This window comes from Pan paniscus, chromosome 5 (assembly GCF_029289425.2).
Source record: "Pan paniscus chromosome 5, NHGRI_mPanPan1-v2.0_pri, whole genome shotgun sequence".
NCBI classification, from domain to species: domain Eukaryota; kingdom Metazoa; phylum Chordata; class Mammalia; order Primates; family Hominidae; genus Pan; species Pan paniscus.
The window spans coordinates 152381124-152399636 of NC_073254.2; the positions used below are offsets into that span (position 1 = coordinate 152381124).

At 39.9% G+C, this 18513-nt stretch overlaps 1 protein-coding gene across 1 annotated transcript in view; it reads right to left on the reverse strand.

Annotated features, from left to right (window-relative positions):
* MOXD1 (monooxygenase DBH like 1) overlaps nt 1-2937 on the reverse strand; it is a 104303-nt gene extending 101366 nt beyond the window's left edge. Inside the window, exon 1 of the mRNA XM_003827661.6 lies at nt 2534-2937. Within this exon, the coding sequence (XP_003827709.3) occupies nt 2534-2797 (264 nt within the window). The 5' untranslated portion in view covers nt 2798-2937. The remainder of the gene's footprint in view (nt 1-2533) is intronic.
* Nucleotides 2938-18513: the final 15576 nt, after the last annotated feature.

The window sequence follows — 18513 nt, forward strand, 5'->3', positions numbered from 1 at the left end:
CTACATTTAAGAATCCTATTTATGGCCTGGCGTGGTGGCTCACGCCTGTAATCCCAGCACTTTAGGAGGCCGAGGCGGGTGGATCACCTGAGGTCAGGAGTTTGAGACTAGCCTAGCCAGCCTGGTGAAACCCGGTCCCTACTAAAATACAAAAATCAGCCTGGCGTGGTGGCGGGCGCCTGTAATCCCAGCTACTCGGGAGGCTGAGGCACGAGAATCACTTGAACCTGAGAGGTGAGGTTGCAGTGAGCCGAGATTGCACCAGTGCAATCTAGCCTGGGCAATAAAGAGAGACTTTGTCACAAAAAAAAAAAAAAAAAAAAAAGAGAATCCTATTCACTTTTTGGTATAGTTGCTGAAAATACTCTTCTCACACTAGTGTATGAAGAACCTTAAATAAATAGTTTCTAGAGAGGAGACTGAATTTCGAGCATTGGAGAATGGAATCATTCAGCCTGAATAATAAAACTGAAATTGATACATTTATTTCATTTATAGTATTTGGTGTATTTCATCTTATTAAACAGATTTTAAGTAAACTGTCTTTCCATTTAATTGAATAGCATAATTTTAACGCATTTTATATGTCCTAAAATGAGTAGAATGTTTATGGAAATGGAAGGCAAAATATGTCAGCCAAGTAAGAAAACGATCATCCTTTACATGTAAAAATGATTTTATTTCCTTAGGAATAAAAATGGAGGGGAAATCCTATTTATTGCTCATTAAATGTATTGAGAATGCAGCCAGTCATAATTTATCTCATAGTGATGTGTATTCACTAATTACTTTAAGAAAATTTCTATGTTTCAAAATCAATCTAAAGAGTACTTAACTAAGTCCTATGCAATCTTTATGAAGAACCACAAACAGGGTGAAAACACTGTAGTTTAACCAAGTTTATCTTTGTGGTGGGCCTATTATGGCATGTTGAATCAGAATTCTACTCACGGCTTTTCATTTGACATACAATTGGCTGGGCTTTCTAGAAATGCTACTCTTTGAGGGAAAATAATATGGAGTTAACATTCAAAGTATGTCCCATTTTATAATATTAGCATAGTAAGAGTTATGCTCCCTTTTGTAGAACATGCAAGGATAGTTAAGGGGCATACTATACTCCTCTCCCTAAACGGTAAAATTTCTTTTTTAAAAAACGTTAAATAGGTATTTAAATAAGGTATTGTCTACTTTATATCACAGGAGAATGAGTCATTCCCCTAGTGAGGCCTGCATTTGTGGTCAAATACTTGGTTCATAAAGTTAATGTCTGAGATGTTGCAGGAGGAGAATATTTATACATCAGTGACTTCAGCAGAATGCAATCCTCATAAAACTTTATTTTATTGGAGTTGTAAAGTTACTTATTTGGGGGAAGAAACGATTAATTTATGAAAAAATAGATAATAGAGTGGTTTTGAACTTTTTATTGTTGTCACTTTATTTCCTTCCAGAGTTAACAGCTCAGTGCCAGAATCAGCGTTCAAGTTTGATGGCATATTTCAGTCGAAAAGAACCTGGGGATAAAATTACTAAGAAGCGCACTCTAAATCCACCGAGAACACTGATTTAAATACTATCAAAGCCTTAATGCAATGCCAGAACAATTCGGAGTTTTCATCTGGATCAAGACTTTTAGCAAAGGGCAGTATGTTCGGATGAATTTTTATAATAACAAAGCGTGTACGTTCACCGCCATCCAAACGTTGGTCACGATCAAGCAAGGATGTCCAGGAAACCTAGCCACCTAATCATTCTGGTCATCTCACAATCTTCTTCTTCCTTTTTTTTTTTTCTTTCTATTTAGTAAAGCACCCATGAACAGGCAAGGTGGTTACTTAGGCTCCTTCAAAGTAAATCAGCAGCGGTCAAATTAACTTTATTGGTTATTAAAGTAAGCCAAAGTTTTGTCACTTCATAGGATATTTTGCCTGGGGACCTTCGATTTTGGTCTCTAAATGTGGCTTCCTGAACAGCTCTCGGAATAGGAAAGTCCCTAGGCGATTCTTAGGGACCCTTCATTCTTCTGGAGAATGGTGTAGCTGACATCAGCCCCGCGCCTGGAGGCTCCCAAATAGCCACGATTTGGGAAGTTCTGAGATTTCCACTCCTAGACAGCAAGTCCGCGACGTACTAAAGCGCTCTGTCCCTTCCCTCCTCTGAGAGCTGTCCCATTAGGTCCCCAAAGCCAAAGCCTAGGTCCTTCTCCCTTCCCATCAGGGATGAAGCGGGGTGTATTGCAGGTGTGTAGGCGGGGGGGCGTCTATTAAGTGGGGCGCTGGGGACAGGAAAGTGTTCAAAGAAGGAAACCTGCCTGGGGTCATCCGTGCTCGGCTTCCCTACCGCGCGCCTTCTGGGGCTCCGGGAGCGCAGGCGCTGCCCGCGGAGGCGAGAGTGAGCGTGGCCGGGGGCGCGGGGCTGCGCCAGGTGAGAGAGAGCTGCGGGCCCCGGGGACGACCCGCACCTGCGCCCTCTCTGGGGTCCGGACGGGACCGGGCTCGGCCGGGCGGGCTCCGGGAGGAGACGCGCTTACCTGGAGGTAGGGCCGCCCGTGGGCCACCCCGCCCACGACGATGTCGGCGGACGCCATGGCCCCGGTGGGCGAGAAGCCGAAGCCCACGTAGCCTGCAGTGCGCACCTGGAGGCAGAAGGCGATCTGGCTGCCCCGCTGGCTCCAGCCCAGCCAGTACTTGCCCTCCGAGTCCAGGAGGGTCCGGTGCGGATAGGTTCGGCCCGAGCCCCCCGCCGCCGCCCCGGGGAGCAGCCCCCACAGCAGGAGCAGCGGCCAGCAGCACATCCTCGGGCGCCTCCTGCCCGCCGGTACCGGCCTCCAGCTGCTGGGGAGTGAGGAGCAGAACGAGGAGCGGCGGCGGCGGCGGCGAGCGGGAGCCCAGGGACCGCCCCTCGGGCCGGCCGCGCGCCCGCCCGGGAGGGGCAGGACCCGCTCTCCCCGCCCCGGGCCGCCTGCAGGGCGCGCCGCGTCCGGTCCGGTCCCGTCCCGTTCCGTCCCGTCGGGTCCCAGCCCCGCCAACTCTCACCCTGCCCGGCCCTTCCAGCGGATCCACCTGCAGCCCCCGACCCCTGACTTGGTCCCCGAGGTCGGGGCTCGGTGGGAAGGAAAGCGAGGGGCTTCCCGGAAAGAAAGGGAGGAGGAGGCAGGAGGAGGCAGACGCCGAGAGAGGAGAAAAGGAGGCCAGAGGCAGAGGGAAAAGGAGGAGGGCAAGAGAATCCTAGAGCGGGAAGAGCGTGGGCTCTGCGGGACGTGGGCGAGAGGTTACCAGGGAAAGAATGGACATTGACGGCAGAGAGCAAGTTTAGCCTGGAGAGGAGGAATTGAGTGAGCAAAGGGGGTAGTCTGGGGTGCGATGCACAGAAAGGCCCGTCCAGGGTAACCTTCACGTCTCCGTATCCGTTGCTGTCGACTTCCCAGAGCCTTTGTTCCCAGTGACGTCCCTATTTCAATGGAGGGACACACTTCACCTTCCCCAGCCCCCCACCTCGAGAATTTCTCTCACCCTCCCACCCTGCGGGGCCACAGAGCTTGCTCCTCACGGCAGGAGTTGGAGCCCTGACGCTTGCCTTCACCTAGTTTTTGTTTGGTTTGGTTTGGCGTTGATGGGACAAAGTCAGCCAAACTACTTTGCCATCAGCAGAGAAGGTAAGGGGTGAATTGTCATTTGAGAGTTATATTTTAATTTAACATTCTCTTTTCTTGCTATTCCAAGTTCTGGCCATAACCATGTTTGTCAAAAGTTTGTTTTGTTTTGGTTTTGCCTCTACCTTTGACCACTCCTGTCTTTAGAATGCTAAATACAAATATGGCCACTAAAATTTACCTTGCTTATTTATTCCTTTATTTATGATCTGCCAAGTTTCCAAAAAAGTTCGAAATTTTGTCTTTATAAAAATACAAACAATGCAAAATAGAAAAATAAGAGAGAATATCAGATGAGAAATATGGGTAAGAAGAGCAAGCTCCACACTAGCCACCCTACACTCCTCATTCTCTCTCCTCACCTCGTATTTCAGCCTGTTTTTCCCCCTGCCTATCTTTTCCCATAACTTTTCCAAAGTTACCATCATGCATCTCATTTATATTCTTCTAAGGATACGGGAATATTTGATCATGTCTGGAAGGTGACCTGTAGGTGGATCTGCTTACCAAAGTGCTCAGGGACTTGCCTGGGAAGGGACTTTTCCCAAGGAGAGAATGGATCAAGGTCCGCAGGGCTGGCCAATGGCAATAGGCCAGCATCAGAGAAGAGTGATGTTGGAACCGCAAAATAAAATGAGAAATAAAAGAGCCTGCAAAGCCTTACAAGAACTGGGCATGGAGACTATGAAATATAAGTAGCTGGTGCCTCACCTCCACCAGGACCCACTGGGCAAATGTCAAGGGCAGTAACAGCCATACAGCAATGTAAGGGTGGCAACCTTAGAATTGGGTTTTTACAAGCACCATACCAGGGACGTGGCTTCAGCCATGAAGAAAGGAAGGGGGATATGGAGAGAAAGAGGAACAAAATAGGGGGAATGGAGTCCCAGAGGAGTGGCTCATGGCACCGGGTGGGACACACTCACTATCCTCTCACTATCCTGGGCAGGGATTTCAGGGAAGTTAAATTACTGCAGAGTGACTAAAGGCAAACTTTCTGTTTTGTGACCCTACTTTTATTCCTAGTGTGGAGGAACCTGGAACAAGCACATTGCTACATCTGCTTCCTGGGGTTCATTATATAAACCCCAAATTCACATCTATTAGGACATTTTGTCTCCTTATTGAAACAAAAAGAGGTCATGCCTTCCAGAATTCTTCCCCCATTAACTGTTTTAGCTTTACCTTCCATCACTCCCATCTCACTCACCCATCGGCCTGTAGACCACATGAAAACTCCCTCTGGAATCCTCAATGGAGAGCCGTGCTATTTTGCATCACTGTGCCTATTCGCAGGGTTTGTCACTTCTGCCTTCCTTCCTTTGAAGTATTTTCTTGTCCTCCTTCTCACACTTCACTGTAAGATAGCATTCTATCTGTGGATACTATCCACGGTAGTCCCCATGGAATGTTCTGCCAGACCCCATATGGCACCCCTGACACTTCAGTGTACTTTCTGTCTACAGGCTTGTCTTCCTCCAGTAGCCTCTTTAGGTCAGGAATCACGTCTGGTTTCTCATTGCCTAGAATGTGGACATCTTGCAATAGGTGCTTAATGAATACTTGTAGGACAAGTGAACAGATGCATGCCCAGATGCTCCTGTAAGCATCCTCGTAACAAAGTTGTTCTGTGGGGGAAACCTTGGCCCCAGATGTAATTGAGTGTTCTGCATTGGTATTGAGGCAAACATAGAAAAGACCACACATGAATACACAAAGGAGAAAGTTTTAAATTGTTTTCATTTATTATTTCATTGAGTGTAAAGTTATTGTCTTTTGTTGTGACTGGCATTGCATCCGAAACGCCTTGAACACTCAAGAAACATTAAAACTAATATAACCATTTTGAGATCAGGTCAACAAACAGAACATTAGCATAATTCATACTCAAGAGATCCACTCTGCTTTGGCTTGAATCACCCAGTAATTTGAGACAGAATAGAAAATGTTATCTATGTGTGCTTTGTACGCTGCTTGAGTTTTCTGGATCAAAAGCAACTCTACACTTCAGTTGCATAGAGGACTCAATTTTCTGATGTTGGAAATCAATTACTGCATTGCTGCTTGTCTTAAATTTGTAACGGAGGCAGGAAGAAAGCATAGGTCTGTTGAAAACTTAGGGAATGTAGCAGAGAGGAGAATGAAATTAGTGGTAAAGGGTTTCAAAATTAGTTTTTAAAACTACTGTTTTTGTTAAAACTGAAACTTGCTGGTTATTTAAAGAAAAAGGTCAGGAAATGCAGAAAAGTGTGAATAACAAAGTAAACTTAAAAAATCACCTGAAATTCCACCATCCAAAAATAACCCTTGTATGCATTCCAGGAACGTCATTCCAGAGCCCAGTTCCATTAAAAGGTTGGAGGAGCAGTCTGTTGGGCAAGCATTTGCAGAGAAACAGGTGAATTAGCTTTGTAAGACTCTGCTTGAAATAAACAGAGCGACTTTAAACATATTAGTTACAAGCACATTTTTTAGGCTTCTTGTCTCCACATATATCCTTTGGATACATGAGTAGACAAAAGAAATCAAATAGACAAAACTAGCGATTCAGTGAGGTCTTACTTAAGTTCAGAACATTCAACCAAATTAGTCATTCCTAAAATGAATCATTTTCTCACACTTTTCAATCAAGGATTTGAAATGTTATATTTATTTTAACTCCTCACTTTGATACATAGCTTGCAATCTGCCAGTGTGACTGCCCCCATGCTGAGTTTCCTTACCTCCAAACCCTCTGTTGCTAAGGTTTGTTTGTATTTCTACATTAGTCAACTGCAAGGGGTTGGGGGAAGGATTGAGGAAAAAAGAAAACCCAAGGGACGATTATAAGCCAATGCAGTCTCCCTATATGAGCTAGGATGGGCTAAAGTATTTCTTCTTGAGAGTATCATAATTTTCCTGCCTACTTGTACCTAAGGTTCAACAATAATACTAAATATTTATAAAGTTCCTGTCTTCTAGGGAGCTCAGAGAAAAATATTTATGTAAGTGATCTCAGCAGTTCTCCAAAATAGGGAAGCTGAAGCATTTTCTCACATTAGTCTATAAACTAAGTCACTTGTGTGGATAGGTGACTGGTTCAAGTTCATACTATGAGTCAGTGGCAGAAAAGCCAAAAATAGAACTACGGTGTTTTGAGGGTTTTTTTTAACTACATACTTTCTCCAGCTCTCACCTCACCTCCAATAAAAAAAAAAAATTAAAGCTATTAGGTAATGATCATGAAACATTCTTTCAGCAGGGCTGATATTTTTTACATGAGCAAGATGCTATGATCTACTATTAGCTCAATGTTATATATTCATTTTAATAACAGATGATATTGATGATAGTCATGTGGATGGAGAAGGTGAGGATATAGTGCATTTACTCCTATTATCAGGAAACTTGAGACTTGCTTAACTGAATTCTTGAGGTTTCTTTGAAATTGAGTGCCAGTTGGCACAGAAAATCACTCTTAGGTTCTTATGAAAATCACAGCAAGCAAACCACTTTCTCTGTGCAAATCCTAAACTTTAGTAGTATCTATAAACTATGCTCTGAAATAAAACTGTTTAACTAAAAATAGTCTGTGGAAAAAAAAGGAATGCTCTTTTTTTTAATCACTAATGACCATCTGTTATAATTTCCCTTTACAGGGAACCATAATGTGTATCAAAAATGTGGTAGGGAAGAAATAGATTTACTAAATAGTCTATATTAATGCAAAGCCATGTTTAAAATGTTGTGTAGGGGATTTATGAGACTAATCGATGCTGAAATTGTACTCATCCAAGTGATCTGTGGCACAAAATAAATATCAATGCCCTCACACTTTGGCAAACCTCACTTATAAGAGGGCAAGCCAACTGAAGCTGCCAGTGATTATAGTAAGACAAAGTAGGAGTAATAAAATGTGCTGAATTAGTTATAAGAATGTCAGTCTTGCAAGGGTAGAGACTCTCTAATCCATACCCTCATCTTGCAAATAGAGTCCTAGAGAGGAGTGAATTGTTTAAGCCTACAGTATTTTTAATAGATACAAGCAGGAAGGTTGGTGGCCTGACACAATTAACAACAATGCCTGGCTCCCCCACATCCTCTTCTTAACAGTTGTTCTTTTGGGTGTCTCAGGTCACCACTGGAATTACTTTTACCAAGCTTTAGCTTCTATATACATGTTGAGAGAAAAAGTAGAAAGGAAGAGGGCATTGTGAAAATAGTGATATTCTCTCCAAGTAGAACTCCCTAGAAACCACCTTTTTGATTATTCTGTAGACTTGGCCCTTAAATACTTGTACTTCTGTATGCTTAGAATTCTATGGCCATTAATTTAAAGAAAAGCCTAGGTTTAGTCAAATTGAGCAACCAGCATCAATTCAAAACTAAAAACAAATTGAACTCCACACTGAGAATAAGAGGATTCAGTACTACTCACTTGATTCAAAAATGCCACATGTGGTTTTGGGGAGCTTTAAAGAAATTTCTACTATGATAAAGAAAACATAAGGACTAGATACATAAATATAAGAATTTAATTTTCCAGAAACCTAATTGAAGTCATTACAGTCATTACTAGGAATAATAAACAATGACTAGAGGTTCCCTTAATTGAAAAGCTGAAATAATTAGCAATTATTTTTCACATGGAAACTGACAAATATGACATATTCTGGGAATGGGTGTTAAGCCTTTGAAGCTTCTTATCAATACATGAATAAAAAAGAAAATGTGTATGTTTGTTTTCTATGCTGCAAGATTTTATTTTCTTTTATTTCTAAATCTAAGCTCACATCTCAATTCTTTGAAAATTTCCACATTTAAATATCCAAATTAATGATCGCCTTCTAACTGGTGTGAGATGGTATCTCATTGTGGTTTTGATTTGCATTTCTCTGATGGCCAGTGATGATGAGCATTTTTTCATGTGTCTTTTGGCTGCATAAATGTCTTCTTTTGAGAAGTGTCTGTTCGTATCCTTCGCCCACTTGTTGATGGGGTTGTTTGTGTTTTTCTTGTAAATTTGTTTGAGCTCTTTGTAGATTCTGTATATTAGCCGTTTGTCAGATGAGTAGATTGCAAAAATTTTCTCCCATTCTGTAGGTTGCCTGTTCACTCTGATGGTAGTTTCTTTTGCTGTGCAGAAGCTCTCTAGTTTAATTAGATCCCATTTGTCAATTTGGACTTTTGTTGCCATTGCTTTTGGTGTTTTAGACATGAAGTCCCTGCCCATGCCTATGTCCTGAATGGTATTGCCTAGGTTTTCTTCTAGGGTTTTTATGGTTTTAGGTCTAACATTTAAATCTTTAATCCATCTTGAATTAATTTTAGTATAAGGTGTAAGGAAGGGATCCAGTTTCAGCTTTCTACATATGGCTAGCCAGTTTTCCCAGCACCATTTATTAAATAGGGAATCCCTTCCCCATTTCTTGTTTTTGTCAGGTTTCTCAAAGGTCAGATAGTTGTAGATATGTGGTATTATTTCTGAGGGCTTTGTTCTGTTCCATTGGTCTATCTCTCTGTTTTGGTACCAGTACTATGCTGTTTTGGTTACTGTAGCCTTGTAGTATAGGTTGAAGTCAGGTAGCGTGATGCCTCCAGCTTTGTTCTTTTGGCTTAGGATTGACTTGGCTATGCGGGCTCTTTTTTGGTTTCATATGAACTTTAAAGTAGGTTTTTCCAATTCTGTGAAGAGAGTCATTGGTAGCTTGATGGGGTTGGCATTGAATCTATAAATTACCTTGGGCAGTATGGCCATTTTCACGATATTGATTCTTCCTATCCATGAGCATGGACAGGTGCTAGAGAGGATGTGGAGAAATAGGAACACTTTTACACTGTTGGTGGGACTGTAAACTAGTTCAACCATTGGGAAGTCAGTGTGGTGATTCCTCAGGGATCTAGAACTAGAAATACCATTTGACCCAGCCATCCCATTACTGGGTATATACCCAAAGGATTATAAATCATGCGCTATAAAGACACATGCACACGTATGTTTATTGCAGCACTATTCACAATAGCAAAGACTTGCCACCAACCCAAATGTCCAACAATGATAGATTGGCTTAAGAAAATGCGGCACATATACACCATGGAATGCTATGCAGCCATAAAAAAGGATGAGTTCATGTCCTTTGTAGGGACATGGATGAAGCTGGAAACCATCATTCTCAGCAAACTATCGCAAGGACAAAAAACCAAACACCTCATGTTCTCACTCATAGGTGGGAATTTAACAATGAGAACACATAGACACAGGAAGGGGAACATCACACACTGGGGCCTGTTGTGGGGTGGGGGGAGCGGGGAGGGATAGCATCAGGAGATATACCTAATGTTAAATGACGAGTTAATGTGTGCAACACACCAACATGGCACATGTATATATATATGTAACAAACCTGCACGTTGTGCATATGTACCCTAAAACTTAAAGTTTAATAAAAAAATCCAAATTAGATAATTAACTCAGCTTTACAGAAATACTATTTGATCTTCAAAGGCATCTTTTCCCTTACTTAAATACTTAAATAAAAGACTGTACAAGTTAAACCAAATAGTCTATAGCAGTGACTGTCGCTGCTATAATTGATCAGATAACTTCTGTTACATCCCTTAAAATAGTATTGACAAGACAGGGTCTATCAAAACCCCAGACAATTAGAAAATTAGCCTTAGAAGTTAAACCATCAATAATAATGATAACGTAGGAACATAACCAGAATGATAATTTCGAAGGAGTCCAGACTTGGAAGAATATCACTATATTTACAATGCCCTCTTCCTCTTTACTCTTTCTCCTTCTCAAATGTTTATGGAAATTAATACTTGGCAAAACCAATCCCAACAGTGAAACTGAGATACCAAAAGAATAAAGAATAACTTTTAAGAGGGGGATATGGAAGGAGTCAGGCATTGTTAGCATTAGGAATAAAACCATGACCATAATCATAATATGCTTACTGAGGGGTACAGGTATGTTACATAGATTGTCTCATTTAATCTTTACAACAACCTTATGAGGTCAGTGTTGTTCTCTCCATTTGGAGGAAAGTAAGGGAGAAAATTGTTTTTCAGTTATTATAAAAGCAAAGACAACAAGATATTTTCTCAATTGTGAAGGAATTCTTTTTTAATATTACATGTTGCAGGACATGGTGGCTCATGCCTGTAATCCCAGCACTTTAGAAGGTTGAGGTGGGAGGATCACTTAAGGCCAGGGGTTTGAGACCAGGGATCACTTGAGGCCAGGGTCTCAACATGGTGAGACCCTGTCCCTAAAAAAGAAAAAAAAATTAAATGTTTCACAAGTTATTCCATATCTTATTAAACAATTCTATTGGTAGTATTTTTGTTAGATACAAATAAGCAAACCATAGTAAGTCAATTTGCTACACATGTTTGGAGTTTTTCTTGACACAAGTTTCTAAAATTTTATGTGCTTACTGAGTTCCCAGAGGAGTGGCTATATACTGAAATTGGTTATATAGCAATGGGACATATAAAATTTTAGTGTTAAAAAGGGCATTGTGGGGGACGTGATATGGAGAGGGAAAATGATTTTGAGTGAAATCGAAGAAAGAGAGTCATCTTTTTTCTTTTTCTCTCTTATCCTGTCTCTCTCCACACACACACACACACACAGACACACACAGTGACACACACACACACACACACACACACTAAAGTAACTTCAATTATTCTTGTTAGAGGAAATGGTAATAATCATTTTTCTCCTCTTTTCAAACGTTAGGAAAAGGAGAACTAATCATGTAGAAAATTTAAACTTTATGTAACATAAAATGAGAGTGGATATTTTTTAAGGAGAAACTTAGAGAAAAGTGATCTAGCTATCTTTTTCAAGTATATCGTCAGTGATTAGAATACACAGCAACAGAAAGTTATGGAGAAAATTGCCATGATTACATTTGTTTTAAATTGTGAGTTTATCTTGTGACCCCTTGTGATATTAGAGAGTACAGGCACTTAGATAATTCAGATCATGACTACAAACATAACATTAACCAATTAGTGGGCACAAAATATTTTGAAAATCTAATTTTAAAAAGAAAATTTGCCAGGCCTGGTGGCTCATGTCTGTAATCCCAACACTTTGAGAGGCCAAGGAAGAAGGATCACTTAAGCCCAGGAGTTCAAGACCAGTCTGGACAACATAGTGAGACCCCATCTCCACAAAGATTTTTTTTAAAAAATTAGCCATGTGTGGTGGTGCATGTTTGTGGTCCCAGCTACTCAGGAGGCTGAAATAGGAGGATCAATTGAGCCTGGGAGGTCAAGGCTGCAGGGAACCATGATCACTCCACTGCACTCCAACCTGGATGACAGAAAAAGACCATGTCTCAAAAAAGAAAAGAAGGAAAAGAAAAGGAAAAAGGAAAGGAAACTTGTTTTCCTTTTAAAAACTGATAAATAATATTTATTTTTGCTAATTACACTGTAGGACTGTAAAATCAGAAAAATAATCAAACCTAAGACAGTCAAAAGATATCATGATTTGGTATCTAAACCAGAGAAATCCAATATTATTTGTATATTTAATATATTGTTAAAAAGCCCTTTTGACTAGCAAAACCAACGTTTTGATTTGAAAATATTTCAAAAATATCTACTCTTGTGATTTATCTTGTGTAGGTTCATCTATGTGAAGAATATTTAGGAGGCCTAAATATTCAAGGAAAGGAACTTTGACTTGACCTCTAGGAATCACTTTCATCTGCCTCCCAGAAAGAGGAAGCCAAATGGCCAGCCAACACAGACCACGTCTAGCTCTGAGAACTTCCTCTTTAAAAGCAATCTCTTAATTCAGTGTTGCAGAAATTCCTGGATCGCTCTATTTCCCTAGGAAATAATAAGTAATAGTGAGGAAAGCATATTCATTCTTAATTCTTTAATTCACAGTGAACAAGAGCAAATGCCATGTGGTAAACTGCATGTTATTTAATAAGAGTGGTAAAGTTAGACAAACTGATCGATTATGTGGTAGTTATTCTTAAAGCATATTTATTGTCCATTCTGCATTACCTAATGGAACAAATGACTCCTTTAATATAAAGAAATTACCTGAAAAGCATGTATTTAAGATAATGTCAATTCCGCATGTTTCTTTAGGCTGAAAAGAGAAAAAGAACTAGAAAAAGCAACAGATTGAATTCCTCTGAATGAGTCAGAAGAGTGGGAGATGTGTAAAAATCAGGACGAGGGTGACAGCGGGATACCAGAGTCCTACCTGCATCAGTCCCATGGCCTCAGCCCATGTGATCCCCACCTCCCTTGGATACCACATTTCAAGGTAAATTTCCATCAATTATGGCCACTGCATTAATTTGGCTAGTTCGTAGCATTTCACAAGGGAGCTTCTAAACCTGGAGAACAAGAGCTTGGGTTTTTCCAACAGACAACAGAATTTAATCTAAATAGATTACCCAGGAAAGCTCTGCCCAACTGACATAGCCATTGATGACAGGGAAGACAAGCTAGTGCAAAGAGATGATAGTAGCAATAGAGCTGAACTAACAATCCAGCCTGAAAAGGAAAGTTAAAGATTAAAATACAGTTTAAATATATGTGAGATACTATGTCAGATTTGTGAGCAGTCTTTTATGTGGTTGTGATTAGAAGAATGATCTTCATCTATAGAACAAATTTTAGTTGGGGGAGCACCACAACTTTAAAACCAGAAAGTCTAAGAACATTGTGATTTTTATGGAAAGAATGCTTTAAGAAATAGTACTCAAATATTTAGTAGAAGGAAATGTTCACAGGATTCATTCTATAATGGAAAAATATTGTTTTCTGAAAAATCTCCCTTTTGTAAATATTTACCATGATTTACAAATCTCTTTACTTTTACCAATGATTAAAAATTATTAAAGCAGTTGATTTTCATGTAACTAGAGAATGTCTAAGCAAGAAAACATTTAAAAATTTCAAGTATATTATGAAACAAAACCTTTCTAAGAAACCATCCACTTCCTTAACTCATTGGGATTCACTCGTTTGTATATTTTGTTTGCTTGAAATTTGTGAAATGTTCATTTAGAGGTTGAAATGCAGGATTTTACTTTATTTATTTGCAAATACATTTGAGAATCTATTTTGTACCTATAGGTTGTAGGTACTGGAGATGTGCTAACAATACTCATTCGTTCCCCTCGTGGAGCTTGCATTCTAGTAATTTAAGTAACTCAGGAAATATTAGAGGTAGAATCAAAATAGAGGTAGTCACAAACCTGACAGATTTTTTCCCTTCTTGAGTTGGACATGAAACATTTTTCTTTAATATAAAACCATTTTTGAAATAGTATCACTTTGTTATTTTGAGCTCCTTCAAAAGAAAGAACAAAATAAGGGCCTCCATTCCCCTAAATAAATAAAGTATGGTGTGTTTTCTCCATGTGGCAAGAATTATTGGAACAAAGTAACCAAAACAAAGCAAAAATCTGGGGAAAGAGTATTTATATAAAAAAGAACAGTATCAAGATACTCTTATGGAGCCAAGACACAAAATTTAAACCACCATAAAGAAATAATGCATCCATGCACTAAGGAAATGAATAGAGATGTGTCATTCTGAGCAACGCTTGAGTATGATGTTCACAAAGGTCTGAAATGCCAGTGCATTTCATTATGTGATATCCCAAATACCTAAAGCATAGATGTTTAAACCTATCAACTTAATTTATTGGGAAGCAAATTCAGCCAACAAAATCAATGTTTGGGTATGTATGGGACATTTTTTTTGGTTTTGCTCCCCTGTGGGATCCAAGTATGGAACATTTTGAATCATTGGCTTTGTTGCATAAATATTCTCAGCCTCCTCCCTTCTTGCATTCGCTCAATGTAATCTACACATTACAATCATTCTTTGAGTCTCACTATTTCAGCTTCATTTCCCAGCTTTATTTCCTCTGTAGCATGACGTCACTGTCCAGGACCCAGGCTCCACCACACACACAAGCACAGAGTTAAAATACATCTCCAATTCTGTAGTATATTTCATAACCACATGTTATGGAAAAGCTGTATTTTCTTAGAAAACTTACATTCTCACAGAGCATCTCTCTAATATCTATTTAACCCATTTTTTGCAAAAGTTAAGACTCATTTACTGAGTCAGCATATTGAAACAGAATATAATTTTTAGGAACACAGTAGAAACTGAAATCTTTCTTCTATATAGATTTTTTTCCTTAGATATTGAGAAGCTTTTGAATATCCTGAAAAATATGATGAAATAACTTCTTTATAACCCCACACTCCTAGTCTACCAAGCAAATTAAAATGTCTGATTTAAAGCAGATGCAGATTTTAATGAATCATTTCTCTGTTTTCAAGTGCAGGCACACTTTATTTTGCAGCATATATAAGATTACATTGCAAGCATTTTTTTCAATGGGCACGTACTTTATTTTGAATTAAATAAACCCAGCTTGTGATGATAGTGGTGAAAGTGACTGATCATTGAAATTTATGATTGTCTTTCTCCTCCCTCTCTCTCTCTTTCCTCTCTCCCTCTCTTCCTCCAACCCTTCCTCTCCCTCTGTGTCCTTCCCTCTTTTTCTCCTTCCCTATCTCCTGCTTTTCTTTCTCCCCTTTGTAGTTTCTATAGGCAGAGTATAAAAAAAAGTAAATAACATTTCATTTGGGGGGAAAAGAAAGAACATGGACTTTGGCACAGGGGATTGCCTGGAATTGAATCTTGGCCCTGCCACTTACCAGCTATGCCACCTTAGGAAAGGTAGTTAACTTTTCTGTGCCTCATTTTCATCATTTCTTAAATGTGGATAAATGAGTAACTATCTCATAGGATTAATAGACTTAAAGGAGCTTGTATTTGTAAAGTCCTTAGAGCCTGGCACAAAGAAGTGCTGTATGAGTGTGCAGTAATAAAATAAATACGTAAGCCTAAAGACAAAACTCTTCTTCATTTCAATAAATAATTTCTCCAGAACAAAGCAATAGAAAGTGAGTTAAGCACCTAATTTTTGTTTACCTCCCACATTGCACCTGTTCTTGCATAACAAACACATTCTATTTCAAGAAGTTGAAATCCCTTCCTTTTTGTCCATCTAAGTTGTCTATTATTTCTGTGCCACGGGTCATTAATGAAGGCAGGATTCTCTCTGAAATTAAACAGTGGGGAAGTCAACTGGAAAGAGAGAAAAGTGCAGCAGAAGTGACTAAAAGTGAAATACAAGAAGCAGAAGAAAACATTAAAAAACACCGTAATTAAAAGCATGCACAGAGTCCTGTTAACCTCGGCTGACTCCAATAACATGGTTACAAGAGAAATGGTCTACTCCAGCATGTCGTTAGCCATAAATACGAGGTAAAGTGGTCCAGGGCAAATAACATCAAAGGCAAAGGGAAAGTGGGATGGGTGAAGGCGCCCCACCCAACCTCCCTGGATGAGCTTAGCTTAACATAGTTTTCCAGCAGACTAACCAAACCAGCAGCGTTGACCTTAAATATGAATTTTTCACCATCGCTGGCAGATGAGCCTTTAAGTGGCGTCAGAGGCGGTTACTCCGGGGACCAAGGGGCCCACTGAAATTAAAGACAGACTTTTATTCCCCTGTCTCTTGAGTGTTGACTGCTTGGGATCCTTGAATTTGACTTGGATGAATAAAGGCCCTCTCAGACTTGCAGATTCCCCCTAAGGGTTTTGACATCACTTCCAAAGCACTCGCCCTTATCAGCTGCATCATGCTGACCTCTGACCAAATGGAAAGACCTAGTTCCTGAGAGAATTCTGAGATGGCTATTCATTTGTAAGGAAGTTCAAACACAAGTCTGTGGCCTTAGGAAATCATTTTGAACTACTTGTTAATTCTGAGAATTTAAAATGTGAATACATCTTGTTATTTTGTATTGCTCCATAATTACTACATTTACTAAATTGCTATTTAATATCTACTCTCCTTAAAAAACAAACAAATGAATAAAATCAAAGGAGTCGTAAAATGTGAACATGTGTAGCAAAAGGCCAAGAAGTATTTTTATTTATATTTTTATTTTAAAAGGATAGTAATTTTGCTTGAGATCAAGACAAATGTGATTTCTCTGTGTGATAGAGACAGGTGGTTCCATATGGCTATGCTAACTATGCAGTGTCGTTCTTCCCTTTACCAACAGCCAACCACTGGCCTTGCCCTGGTTGTCCCTATTATTTAGCATAAAATTTTCTAACCAATTTAAATTATGAAAACTTTCTGCCACATAAAAAGATATAAGGAATACTATAACCTACTTCTGAATAAAGGTGTTCAGCTGAACACCTGATTTGCATGGACTCCCTCCTGAAACCCACCAATGTAAGTTTTTGGAGCTCTAAACCCATAAAGGAAAAGAGAATACAAGGAGGAAAAGAGCAGCAAACTTTTTGGGAGCTATAAAGCCTATGGATCGATGGCAACCTGCTTGGCAACTTGAGAAAACTAAATATTAACTTGGTAGTAGAAACATTTCAGGAGAAAGGTGATTTAAGTCACAAGATCTTCAGATGATGAAACACTGGGGACTCAAGAGGGCCCTGCAAGTGAAGGTGAGGGAGTGGGGAAGTGTTTGAAAACTTTAGGAGTCAGGGAATCCAACTCCCCACTCTGACATAGCCTTATCCAACATTATAACAGTGAGAAAATTATGACGGAAAAAGGAATCTGACCTAATCAACTCCGTCTTGTCTTTACCCTCCAAACTGCCCTTGTTTATTCCTGGGCATAGACCAGCTACCTTTGGGAGGAATTTAGTTTATAATATAACTTTGAAACAAAGACAATAGCCCTTCTCCAAAACAAACCCCCTCCTTGCTTAGGGACCAGACCGCCTTTGTAAAACCAACAAATTAGCCATAAGATTAGAAATTATGGCTTAGGAGTCATGCAGCCAGAGACCACAGGATTCCTAACTTCCCCAGGTGCTCCAAAACATAATATTACTATTGTAAAATCTAAGATTGGTGTTTGAGTTATTTTTCAGACCCTGCATTCTGATGGATCAGCTGGTGCTACCCAGACAGGTAAACTGGCTCATCTAGTCTTGTGGTCCCCACCTAGGAACTGATTCAGTGCAAGAGGATGGCTTCAACTTCCTGTGATTCCCTCCCTGACCCAACCAATCAGCGTTCACCATTCCTTAGCCCCCTCCACACCAAACTATCTTTTAAAAACAAACAAACAAACAAACAAACAAAATCCTTAGCTCCATGGAGACTTACCAGAAAAAAACTAAAAGTATCGATATAAAATAAAATAGAAACTCTGGCCTCAGAATTTTCAGGGAGGCTGATTTAGGTAATAATAAAACTCTGGTCTCTCATTTAGCTGGCTCTATGTATATTAAATTCTTTCTCTATTGCAATTCCCCTGTCTCAATTAACTGGTTCTATCTGGGCAGTGGCCAAGAAGAACCCATTGGGTGGTTACACCTCTATTCTACTCAGCTGCTCCAATGATTCTCTTCAATTCCAGGCCAAAATGAAGGTTTATTCTGCAGAAAGGATAACAGAGAAATTTTAATTGGGAGAGAAAGGGACCATGCAACACTGAAGACAGGAGTCCTATAAAGGAAAGAGGGGGCATAAATGAAGTGATGACTGTCAAATGACTGCCCCTTCTTTTCCACTAGCTCCTAGAATGCTGAGAGCTGACTTAAACCCTCCAAACAGGAGATAGATTACTCACTGGAGGATCTACTCAGCCTAAAGATATTAATGTTGGAGACTCCTCAATAAAAGTGCCAAGTCCAATCCCAGGATGAAGCCCACAGTGTACAAGTCCTACCAGGCCCTAGAATTTCCTATTTTGCTGTCGAGCTTTCAGTATGAATGAACTTCAAAGGATCTTTAGGTATTCGAG